Source organism: Dipodomys ordii, unplaced genomic scaffold (assembly GCF_000151885.1).
Source record: "Dipodomys ordii isolate 6190 unplaced genomic scaffold, Dord_2.0 Scaffold105, whole genome shotgun sequence".
In the NCBI taxonomy this organism is placed as follows: domain Eukaryota; kingdom Metazoa; phylum Chordata; class Mammalia; order Rodentia; family Heteromyidae; genus Dipodomys; species Dipodomys ordii.
Genome location: NW_012267321.1, coordinates 1,758,585 through 1,769,418, shown reverse-complemented (window position 1 = coordinate 1,769,418; position 10,834 = coordinate 1,758,585). Strand labels below are relative to the sequence as shown.

Sequence of the window (10,834 nt, the reverse complement as noted above, 5' to 3'; positions counted from 1 at the left end):
GCCTCAACCGCGGCCGCCCGCGCCTGGCCATCGGCAAGGGCCGGCGCGGGCTAGACGAGGGGCTGGGCGAGGTGGGGCCGGAGGATGGAGCGTCGGGTAATGGGGAGCCGGGGTGCACCCCTGCCGCCACCGCTGAGACCAAGGCCGGCCCTGCGGCTTCTCCGGTCCCTGTGGGCCCAGGTGAGGATGGAGACGGGGCTGTAGCCGCTCTGGGCCCGGTGTGATGCCGCCTGGGTCCAAGGGGGGAAGCACGGGCCGAACAGCTGGATCCACGTGGGATAGGGCTGCTCACTGAGCCCCTCGGTGGGGCTTGGACGGCTGGATCTGGCCCAGTCTGCCCCCAGAAAGGTAAACACAGTCACAGGATGCGAACAGTGAGCACCATCTGCCGACACCTGCACTTCGTCCCGCCTTGCCCTCCAGATGGAGCTGATGGAGCAGCCGTGGGGGGGGGGGGATGGCTCCACCCCTTCCGGGTCTCCATGTTCCCTCGAGGGTGGAGGAGGCTGCTGGGCTCCAATAACAGCATTGGAAATGGAGCCAGCTCCACCCTCGGGGTGCACACTGTTGGGGGGAATGGAAGGCAGGAGGTGGAGGAGGCCACCATGGCCCTCCAGTCCCGAGTCCCAGGTCGCAGCGAGAGGCTCTGGAGGGGGTGAGCTCCTCCGCCTTCCCTGGGGACTCGCTCTCAGCCTACGTCCCGGATACTGGCCTGAATCTTTCTCAGAGATGTGCACCTTTCCCATCATCCTGCCTTGACACTGCCCCCTTGGCCCACCCAGCCCTGGCCAGGGACACTCCCAGACCCTTGTGTTCCATAGGGCTGGTGGGCAGGACCAATGTCCAGCCTCTCCAGGTTGCCAGTAACAGCATCAGCATCACCATCCAAGTGTCCCTCCAGCACTTGCTGTATGTGTGTAGGGCTCTGGTTCAAGGGGCCTGCCCACCGCCCTCTGGACTGACAGTCTGCAAGAGACTTAGCAGTTGTCAAATAAATATTTAACACCGGAGAGGAGCGACTGTCCCAGCTTTTTTCGAAGGGGGGCATGGGGAAAGAGGAAGCCTCCAGGAGCCCCTGAAATCTGAACTGGCATCTGGGCCATAGGCATTGGAGCAGAGATGGCATAAAAGGCAGCCTAGAAGCCTGTAACCCGCTGGCAGGGGAGAGGGCTCCCTGGGCAGAGGAACCTCACCCCGAAAGCCAGGATGTGAGAACAAATTTGTCCAGCCTTGGAGAGAGCCACCCAAGGCGGCCAGATCAGAGGCCATGGGAGACGAGCAAGGTCAGAGGTAGAGCCGGGGTCTTGTCATATACAGGGTCCTGAGCTCAATCCTCAGTACAGAGCTGAGGGAAGATGGCTGAGGCCATGCCCGTGTGCCCAAGAAGCAACCTGCCTCTGGTTCAGTGAGGAGACTGGTGATAATGGGCAGGTGGGGGCCCCCAGAGCAGGAGATGACACTCAAGGGCGCACCAGCAGCCCTTGAGAGGACAGGGGGTTCTTGCTCCTTTTGTTCTGCAGCCTGCTGGAAGCCTGGAGAACCAATTACAGATGCGGTTTTGCATTTAACTCTGAACTTGAGGAGGGCCAGGGATGGTTAAAGCCCCCTGGCATTGGGGCTTAAAGGGCCACCAGCCCAAATGGGAAAGTGCAGTTCACAGCTGTGGCCACAAGGGGGCACCATGACACCGCCTGTGCACCAGGCGGCCATTGGCTTCAAGGCTGCCAGGGTTGAGGCATTCTGCTACCTCCGCAGGTATCTGTACCAGGAGAACAAGGGGACCTTTGACCCTGGGCCACCCTGGGCTGGTTCACATATTCCCCACATTGATTGAGGCAGAGCTCTGCAAGGCAGGGTGAAGGAGAGAAGGACCATAGGTATGAGGCTAGCCCAGGTACAAGTGTGATACTCTATTTGAAAAAAATAATAAATCTGAAGAGCAAAAGACCAGAAGTGGCTCCAGGGTAAGGTGTCTGCCTAGGGAACCCGAGGCCCTAAGTTCAACCCCCAGTACTGCCCAAGGGAGAAAACGTGCTCACCGAGGAAGAAGTGCAGACCCTCTGGGTGCTCAGGATGGAAAGAACAACAGGAATTCAAAGATTGTGTCAGTCCTAGAGATCCACTGAAGTGAAGGTGTTTTCCCACAGACAGCATTGTGAACTCTTGAAGAGTTTGCTGAGGGCAGGAGGGCCGGCCGGGATGTGGCCTTGTAAAGACAGAAACCCTGCACAGGACAAGGACCCTTTCTGCCTGTTGACCAAGGTCAGGAGCATTCTCTCCTCTGGAGGGTCTGGAAGGTAGATGTTGCCACCTGCCACCTCTGTGGGCTCTCCCCTGGCTGGGTCAGTGGGAAACAGGGACCACTGAGACTCCGGGAATTGGGCTCCTAGATCATCCCACTGGCTCAGCCGATTCCCATGGTCCCTGCCTCGTGCCTGGTGCCAGACCATGTACCACGGATCTAGCAGCGAACGAAGCAGGCAAGCACCCTGCCCTCACCCAGCCCCAGTGAGAATCGTGTTTCGTACATGGCTGGTTACTGCCAGCCAGGGTGCAGGGCAAATCCTGTCCTGTAAAAGCTGACACTCACTGATCTGTCTGAGTAAGAAAGGCAATAAATAAAACATGAGGGGCGTCCAACTTGGCTAGGTGCCAATGAGAGAAAAACCCAGCAACAAACAAGGAAGCAGGCGAGCAAAGCAATTACCAATTAAAATGAAGCGTGGGGAAGGAGTTGAGATGTCAGCTGTGAAGATGATGATGGAGAGAGGAACTTTCACGCTGAGATGTGAAGGGTGGAGTGGAGGGAAGCGTGTGTGTTGGGCAGGAGGAATAGCCAAGACCCAGGCCCTGAAGTAGGGAGATGCCAGCCTGGGCATCAGAGGAGGGTCTGTGGCTGATGGAAAGTTGCTACCCACCGCCGGCCCTGGGGCAGTTGGGTTTGATTTCAGTCCCAGCTGGGCCCTCACCTGGCTTTGGGACAGGCCTCAACAGGACTGGACGTGAGGCTCCAGCCCCTGGGGTGCCACCTTCCATGGCAGGGGGTGCGAAGGTGGGGGAGGGGGTCGAGCACAGAAGCCGCACGACCAGTTGGGATGCTCTTGCACCTGCCCAGGCCAGAGATAAGGCTGGTTGGCTTGGCTGGAGGGAGGCCGAGAGGAGATAAGTGGGCGGAATCCTTGCTCTATTTTGGAGCTGGAGTGACAAACTGCCAAAGCTGGAGGTGAAAAGAGCCAAGGAGAAGTCACACTGCACCTAGCTCGCGAGCCAGGCAGCTGAGGGAAGACGGGGGACCATGGGGAGGGCTTAAAGGAGAAATGGGGTGGGGTGGATGTTGGAAATAGAAAGGACACGGGCACAACAGCTGGCACTGGGGGCATATGGGGTGTTCACCCACGATGTATGCCTAAGAGATGAGCCAGATAGGTTGGGCCACTTCAGGGCCACCTGGCAGGGGTGGAACGGGGGTACAGAACCAGGCGGGCTCGGGTTCAAATCCTGCCTCTTGTCACTTGCTCACCACGCAGTCTGGGGCACCTGGCCTCATTTGTCTTTTCACTTGTGAAGTGGGGGACGAGGTGGGCACCCCCTGGCAGCACTGAGACACAGAGTATGAAAAGCTGCTCCTCCCAGAACCCCCACCTCCACCCCAGGGAGGACAGAGGGAGGTCTGTTTGTCCCTCTTATAAATTATCTGCGCTCACTCCAATCCCTTCCAGGCTACTGGCTGGGTGTTTAGCAACCAGACATTCTGGGTTCAAATCCCGGCTCTGCCACCTCTGCCCAACCACTTCAGCCCTAACCCTGGTTTCCTCGGCCACACCCGGGCACCAGCGTCTGTAACGTTGACTAACTTTTCTGAGGATTCAGTGTGACGCTGGTGGTTTCGATGTTTGTGCTTGGTAAGAGAGGACCCCTGTACCCTGGCCGGAGTGCTCTTCCCACGCCCCCACCCAGCACGTCTGCCAACACCAAGCCTGACCACAGCCTCCCTCCGCTTCCGTCATGCCTCTCATGCCTGTCCTTCACCATAGGACGCCACCCGCCCTCCGTGGCTCTCTGTGGTCACCCACAGATCCTTGGCCTCCCGAGGCTGCCCTCCAGCCCGGGCACTTTCTCTGCCTCTGTCCGGCCTGCTGGAGATGATGCCCCCCGCCCCCCGTGTCTGCCTATCACCCCATCCCCAGCATCCTCAACCCCCTGACCCCTGAAAAATAGAAGCTACTAGGAGGAGGGTGCGGCCTCCACTTCCTGGCCTCCACCTGGCCCACGCCCCTTCCTCTTCCTCTCCCTGGAACAATGGGAAGGTGGCTCTCCCCTGGTCTGGAGTTAATCCCACCACTTAGCTGGCTGCCCGGCTCCACTCACTGTGCCACACCGCGCCACCTCAGAGCCTTGTGCAACCTGGGGCGGGGCCTGACCTCATCTCACTTCCGGTCCCACGCATGCAGGGGAAGGATCGGCTGAGCTCCTTCACTTCACACCGAGGCCCTGGTGGACCCGACACTTCGATTTCTGGCTGGGAGGCCTTGGGCAAGCCACAGCTTATCTTTCTCTCTCTCTGCCTCAGTTTCCCAGTCTAAAATAGGGGTAAGAGAGCGCCTACCCTGTGTGTACCTCAGTTTATCCTCCATTCCCTTCTCATCACCCTGGCCTCTAGTCCTAGACTCCTCACACCCCCTCCACCTCAGGACATTTGCACACCCTTCTCCCCGTCACAAAGCCCTCAGGACTCAGTATATATTGTGTTCAGTTATTTTCTTTCTTTTTTTTTCTTCCAGAATATAAGGCAGCAATTTATTTTGGTTTATTTTGTTCATTATTGTTTCCCATGCCTAAAACCGTGTGTGTGTGTGTGTGTGTGTGTGTGTGTGTGTGTGTGTGTGTACATAGTAAGTGCTCAATGAACACTGATTGACAGGAGGGAGGGAAGGTGGTGGACAGGGCTCTGGTGGAGTACTAGCTGGCCAAGCAAAAGACCCTGAGTTCAAGCCCCAGGTCCCTGCAAATGAAGGAGGAGGAAGAGAAAGAGGAGGAGGAGGAGGAAGACACAGATTAAAAAAACAAATGTGGCCTGTTTTCTGTCGCATGCAGACTCTAGATCTAAATGTGAGCAAATGAGATGACATGAACATCGAAAGGGGCCTCTTTGCAGAGGTGCCAGTGGCTCATGCCTGTAATCCCAGCTACCCAGGAGGCTGAGGTCCGAGGATCACAGTTCCAAGCCCACAGGGGCAAGAAAGTCCATGAGACTCCTATCTCTAGTGAGCCACCAAAATTAGAAGTGGAGATGTGGCCCAGATAGTAGAGCGCTGGCTTTAGGGGAAACAGTTAAAGGACAGAGTCCAGATCCAGAATTCAAGCCCCAGTACCAGCACATACAAAAAAAAAACTGGGGGCGGGGGGAGAGCTACAGAGAGGAGCAAGTGGGGGAGCAGGGACTGAGAGGGTATGGAGGCAGAAGGGTATGAGCGAAGTACCTTGCAATGAAGCCCAGTGCACAATAAAACACGTAAACAAATAAAACGTCTCCACACCGCCCGTCTCTTGGTCTCCACACCCCATCTTGCGGTCAATCCTTCGGAGCCTCTGGTCACCTCAGCTCACCCCCAACCTATGCACTTCTTTGGGGCCTCCTCCGCACTCTTCTTCCCCCCAGAGGTGCATGTGGAACATGTGTGTGTGCATGCACACACGTGTGCATGCCCGCCCGGTTGCTGTCCTGCCACTTCACCACTCAGAGAAACCCTGGCCTACAGCCACCAGCTGCCCCCGTGCCAGCCTCTTCTGTGTACCCAGGGTTTTTCTGCCACGAAGGTTGGGCTGGGCTGCGCTGCGCAGGCCTCGGCTCCCCATGGAGTCGTGCGCTTGTGCGCTGGACAGGCATGCAGACTAGACGCACGGTGGGGCAGCCTGGCTGGTGGAGCAAGACCTGGGCTGCACCCTGCAGACCCCTGGGAAGGAAGTGGCCAGGAAGCCTGTCCCCCACCCTGAATATCAGGTGGAGGGCTCCCCACATAGGAGAGGGAGGACCAAGTCTTCTGAGTCACCCAGCACCGCCACCCCCATCCCAGGGCTGGGTCTGTCGTGGGACTACAAAGACCTGGGGACAAATTACAATCATTAAGGGAATTTAAGAGGCTGGGGGAGGGGCTGCGGAGGGCAGGACCGAACCCCCAGGACCAGGACCAGCCCCGGGCCGGCTGGACCTCTCCCCTTTTCCTCCATGCTCCCACCCCAGTGTGAGTCTCCATCTCTTCCTCTCGCCCCCCCCCGCCCTCCCTCCCTCCTTCCTTCCCAGCACTTTCCTCTGAACCCATACCCCTCCCCAGATTTCACTCACCCACCACCCAATCCACCCATCCAGCTCCCCACCCGCCTGCCTCACCTGGGGTCATCTTTCCCGGCTGCCCAGATTTTGGCATCATTCACCAGGGCGGGTCTCAGCTTTGGTGGCTGTTTCTTTGGCTAGAGAGGGGAGGAAGGGGGGAGATGAAGGGAGGAGAGAAGGGAAGGAGGGAAGGGTAGAGGGAGGGAGGGAGGAAAGGGGGAGGAAGGGAGGGAGAAAAGGAGAGGGAGGGAGGAAGGGTAGAGGGAGGAAGGAATAGAGGGTAGGGGAGAGAAAGGGAGGGAGGGAGGCAGGGGGGAGGGAAAGAAGGAGGGGAGCAGGGAGTTCTGGAATGGAAACCAAGCAATAAAAAAAAAAGGCAGCAGGGTGGTGGGGGCAGGGCATCCACCTGACCAGGGATAAAAGGCTTTGCTGGCGTGGCTGGGGAGACACCACCCCACCTCCTCCCACACCAGAGGGACCTGAGCAAGCATCGTTGTCCGTGTCCTCACCGGAGGGCCTCCAACCCCACCGCTCATCCATCCTCCAGTCTGTCTTGCCTCCACATCTCCAGGGGCCTCTTGCAGATTCCCTCTTTCCCATCTTCTACCTGCATCTGCCAGAATGTTCCTTCTGCTGGCAGCCCTCCACATCTTGGCTGGAGGTAAGAGAGCCGGGAAGCTTCGGGAAGAGCTGGAGCACAGGTTCTGGAGTGGATGCTGGAGAAAGCCTGGTCCAGAAAGCCCAGGGCCCAGGTTTGGGGGGGGCGGTGGGGGGGTGGAGACAGTCCAGAGAGAGACAGTTCCAGAGAGAGGCAGTTGGAGGAGGTGAGTAAGGAATGGGGGGCCCACAGGGGTCCTCGAGTGAGTCCTGTCAAGATGGTGGACCCTAGGACTCTGCTTGGTCACCGTCGGGGCAGAAATGATGTGGCAAAGGTGGTTGTTGGGGTGTGGGGGGAGGGGGGTCGTGGGGTGGGTCCTGGGAGCACCATTTCTCCAGGGAAATGTCACTGAGGGAAGGGTCCAGAACATCCTGGTGCCCCCAGGCCTATGGCTCTCCTGGCAGAGTCCCATGAGGTCCTGAGTTCAATCCCCAGGCTTCCCCCACAAAAAATAAAAGCCTCCCTGGCTGGGAGCACAGAGGCATGGGTGGCGGGGGGAGGGGGGATGCAAGGGGATGCTGGGCATCCTACAGGGCTGGGGTTGGAGAAGATGGGGTCACCTGCTCGGCCTGTCCACTCGCAGCCCGGGCGCAGAGCCCGGTGGATGACGATCACAGAATCATCGGCGGCTATGAGTGCAACAAGAACTCGCAGCCGTGGCAGGCGGCGCTGCTGGCCGGCCCGGGGCGGCGCTTCCTGTGTGGAGGGTCCCTGCTCTCCGACAAGTGGGTCCTCACTGCTGCCCACTGCGCTCGCCCGTGAGTGACCCTCCCTCCACACCCATGCCCGGTGTGCTTTAGAGTCTGCAACCACGTGCCTGGTTTGCAGGGGGGTGGGGGTGGGGGTCTACAGAAGAGCCTAGAAGGAAAGGCAAAGCTCAGGAGATAGAATCCAGTGAACCCAGATAAGCTTTTCTTTTCTTTTCTTTTCTGAAAGAAATCTACTCCACAGCCCGTGGGCCAGTGCATTCCAGATTCGTTCCACATTCAGGGCACAGGATCTTGAGCATTACCTAGAACCCAGAACCTAGTTCAGAACAATTCTACCCCTCAATCTAGAACCCATCTTTCAGCTGTAAGGATATTGAGTCAGAACCTAGAACTCCTTCCTGATCTAAGTAAGGCTGAACTTGGAGTTGAACCGACAGCTCCTCTTTGAGCATCTCAACACTCTGAGTGCTGCCTAGAATTTCTATCCCAGGATAGAGGCCATAATCTACAGACTCTCAAGAACTCAGAGCTCTTCCCAGCTTCTGCACCCCAGCCTTGAAAGACTCTGCCCAGTAGAGTCACCTGTCTCCAGACTAATGCCACTATGTAAGGTTCAATCTAGAACACTCAGGGAACCTCTAGAGTAACATAAAGCCAGAACAAAATCCAGCTTTTAGTTCCTCTGATCCAGTACATCATCTAGAGCTCTATCAAGGTTTACAGATTCATCTTAAAGTCTGGGGTTCAGACCAAAGTTGAGAATCAACAGCCCCCATGGAAACCTATCATTTACTCCAAAACAGGTTTCACCTAGAACCAAGAGTTCACACTAGATCATACGCAAGAACATAATCTAGAAAAAAGCTTACTCCAGAGCTTGATCTCAGCACCTAGATCATGTAGAATCTGCTAGCTTGGGTTGTGATCCATTGCTGGTTATGGAATTCTCAGCCTGTTCTGGAAGCCTTCACCAAAATCCAAAACCCAAACTGAAGTTACACACCGAGGCCAGTCAGAAGAGAATTCTTAGCCCATCCCTATAACCGGAAGCTCACATCAGAGTCTAGAAGTGATGCCGAGGTCCGGATTCGCTCTAGAATCTAGACTCAAGTCAAACATGTGACAAGATCTAGAACTCAGAACCCACCCAGGCTAGAACCAGCCAGGGGCCTGTGCTAGCATATGGGTTCTGAGGGAGGGCCTAGAGCTAGAACTTAGGGGATCAGTTAGAACCCAAAGAATAGGCGTCTTCACACCCCCAAGAATGAAGCCAAGAACACAAAGCCTTCTACACAGGGCCAGAAACTCAAGTGCAATGCAAAAGGGGAGTGGCCTCAGGTGAGGCTGAGTGAGGCCTGGCGGGGCTCGGCCAGGTGAGGCCAGGACAGGCTAGGTGCAGAAGCCATCTCCCGCCAGGGAGGGGAACCGGTGGGGGGGGGGGCGGAGGGGCTCTGGGTGGGCTCCAAGCCGTGTTCCTCTCTGGGTCCCGGGCCAGGATCCTTCACGTGGCCCTGGGCAAGCACAACCTGAGGCGGTGGGAGGCCACGCAGCAGATCCGGCGCGTGGTTCGCCAGGTGCCGCACCCCCAGTACAATCCCCGCACCCACGACAACGACCTCATGCTGCTGCAGCTGCAGCGTGCCGTGCCACTGGGGAGAGCCGTGCGGCCCATCGCGCTGGCCTCCGCCTGCGCCAGCCCCGGGACGCCCTGCAGGGTGTCGGGCTGGGGGACCACCTCCAGCCCCATCGGTAAGGAGTGGCATCCCTGGGGGGGGACAGACGTGGGGACCTTCTTAATATAGCAGGAGAGAGCTGGGGCCTGGACCCCTGAGTTTGAGGGAGGAGGCTGGGGCCTGGACTCCTGGGTCTGAGGGAGGAGGCTGGGGTCTGGACCCTGGGTCTGAGGGAGGAGGCTGGGGCCTGGATTCCTAGGTCTGAGGGAGGAGGCTGGGGCCTGGACCCCTTCGTCTGAGGGAGGAGGCTGGGATCTGGCCCCTGGGTCTGAGGGAGGAGGCTGGGGTCTGGTCCCTGGGTCTGAGGGAGGAGGCTGGGCCTGGGCTGGGTCCCAGTGTGGGGTATGACCCCGTGTGTCCCCACAGCCAATTTCCCCCCAACCCTGCGCTGTGCGGACATCAGTGTCTTTCCGGAGCAGACCTGCCGCCAGGCCTATTCTGGAGCTATCACGCCCAACATGGTGTGCGCTGGCGTCCCCCAGGGCGGGAAGGACTCTTGCCAGGTGAGGCGGGTACTGGAGTGGTGGGAGGCCCTGTCTGGGGATGGGCACCAAAGCCCTCAGGAGCTGAGGTCCAGTGGAAAAGCAAGGAGCAGGACCCCCCAGCTGGGTCCAACCCTGGGTCCAGGCTGTGCTGCCTCCCAGCCCCAGGGCCTTGGGACACTCAGTTTCTCAGTTTCTCAGGCAGGCGTGAGGTAGAACTTCTCAGGAAAGGCAGTGAGGGTGTCAGGGAGAGGCAGAAGCAGAAAGGGTGAAGACAGCGTTCTGCAGACAGAGAGGAGATGGAAGAGCCAGGACCAGCACAGGACAGTCATGGTGGTGGGGTGGGGGACACCAGCCTGGGGTCCGAGGTGGGGCACAGACACCAATGGGGGTCCAGTGAAGAGAAGCTGTGCCTCTCCAGGACTGGGGAGGGAGGTGGAGTCTCACTCAGCTTCCCTCCCTCGGCCTCAGCCTGACTCTGCCTCTGTCCCTCCCCCCCATCAGGGTGACTCCGGGGGACCCCTGGTGTGTGGCGGACAGCTCCAGGGCCTCGTGTCCTGGGGGATGGAGCGCTGCGCCATGCGTGGCTACCCTGGGGTCTATACCAACCTGTGCAAGCACATTGGCTGGATCCAGACCACCCTTCGAGGCCCTTGAGGCCCCCTCCCGCCCCCCACAAAGTGACTGCGTGTCAGCTGCCCCTCAGACCCAGGAGTCCAGGCCCAGCCTCCTCTCTCAGACTGGGAACCTCCAGCTCCATGATCCCAGCCTCCACTTCTGGCCCCACCAAAGCTGGGAGCGGTGGTTTAGGGTTTTCTCTCTGCACTTCAAACATCACGATCGTTCTATAATTCATCTCTATCATTCTATAATTCATCCCTATCATTCTATCAAGGGCCCCCTCCAGGCTCTGAAGCAGT

At 58.3% G+C, this 10,834-nt stretch overlaps 2 protein-coding genes across 2 annotated transcripts in view; both read left to right on the top strand.

Annotated features, from left to right (window-relative positions):
* Ctu1 (cytosolic thiouridylase subunit 1) overlaps positions 1-224 on the top strand; it is a gene marked incomplete at its 5' end in the record, with an annotated part of 1,391 nt that extends 1,167 nt beyond the window's left edge. The window contains one exon of the mRNA XM_013027604.1: positions 181-224. Within this exon, the coding sequence (XP_012883058.1) occupies positions 181-224 (44 nt within the window). The remainder of the gene's footprint in view (positions 1-180) is intronic.
* A 388-nt stretch (positions 225-612) lies between these two features.
* Positions 613-10,571, top strand: Klk14 (kallikrein-related peptidase 14). Its single transcript, XM_013027603.1, has 6 exons — positions 613-623; positions 6,952-6,992; positions 7,573-7,747; positions 9,195-9,448; positions 9,799-9,935; positions 10,419-10,571. The coding sequence occupies exons 2-6, from the start codon at positions 6,953-6,955 to the stop codon at positions 10,569-10,571; spliced, it is 759 nt and encodes a 252-aa protein (XP_012883057.1). The 5' UTR covers positions 613-623; position 6,952.
* The last annotated feature ends 263 nt before the right edge of the window (positions 10,572-10,834 follow it).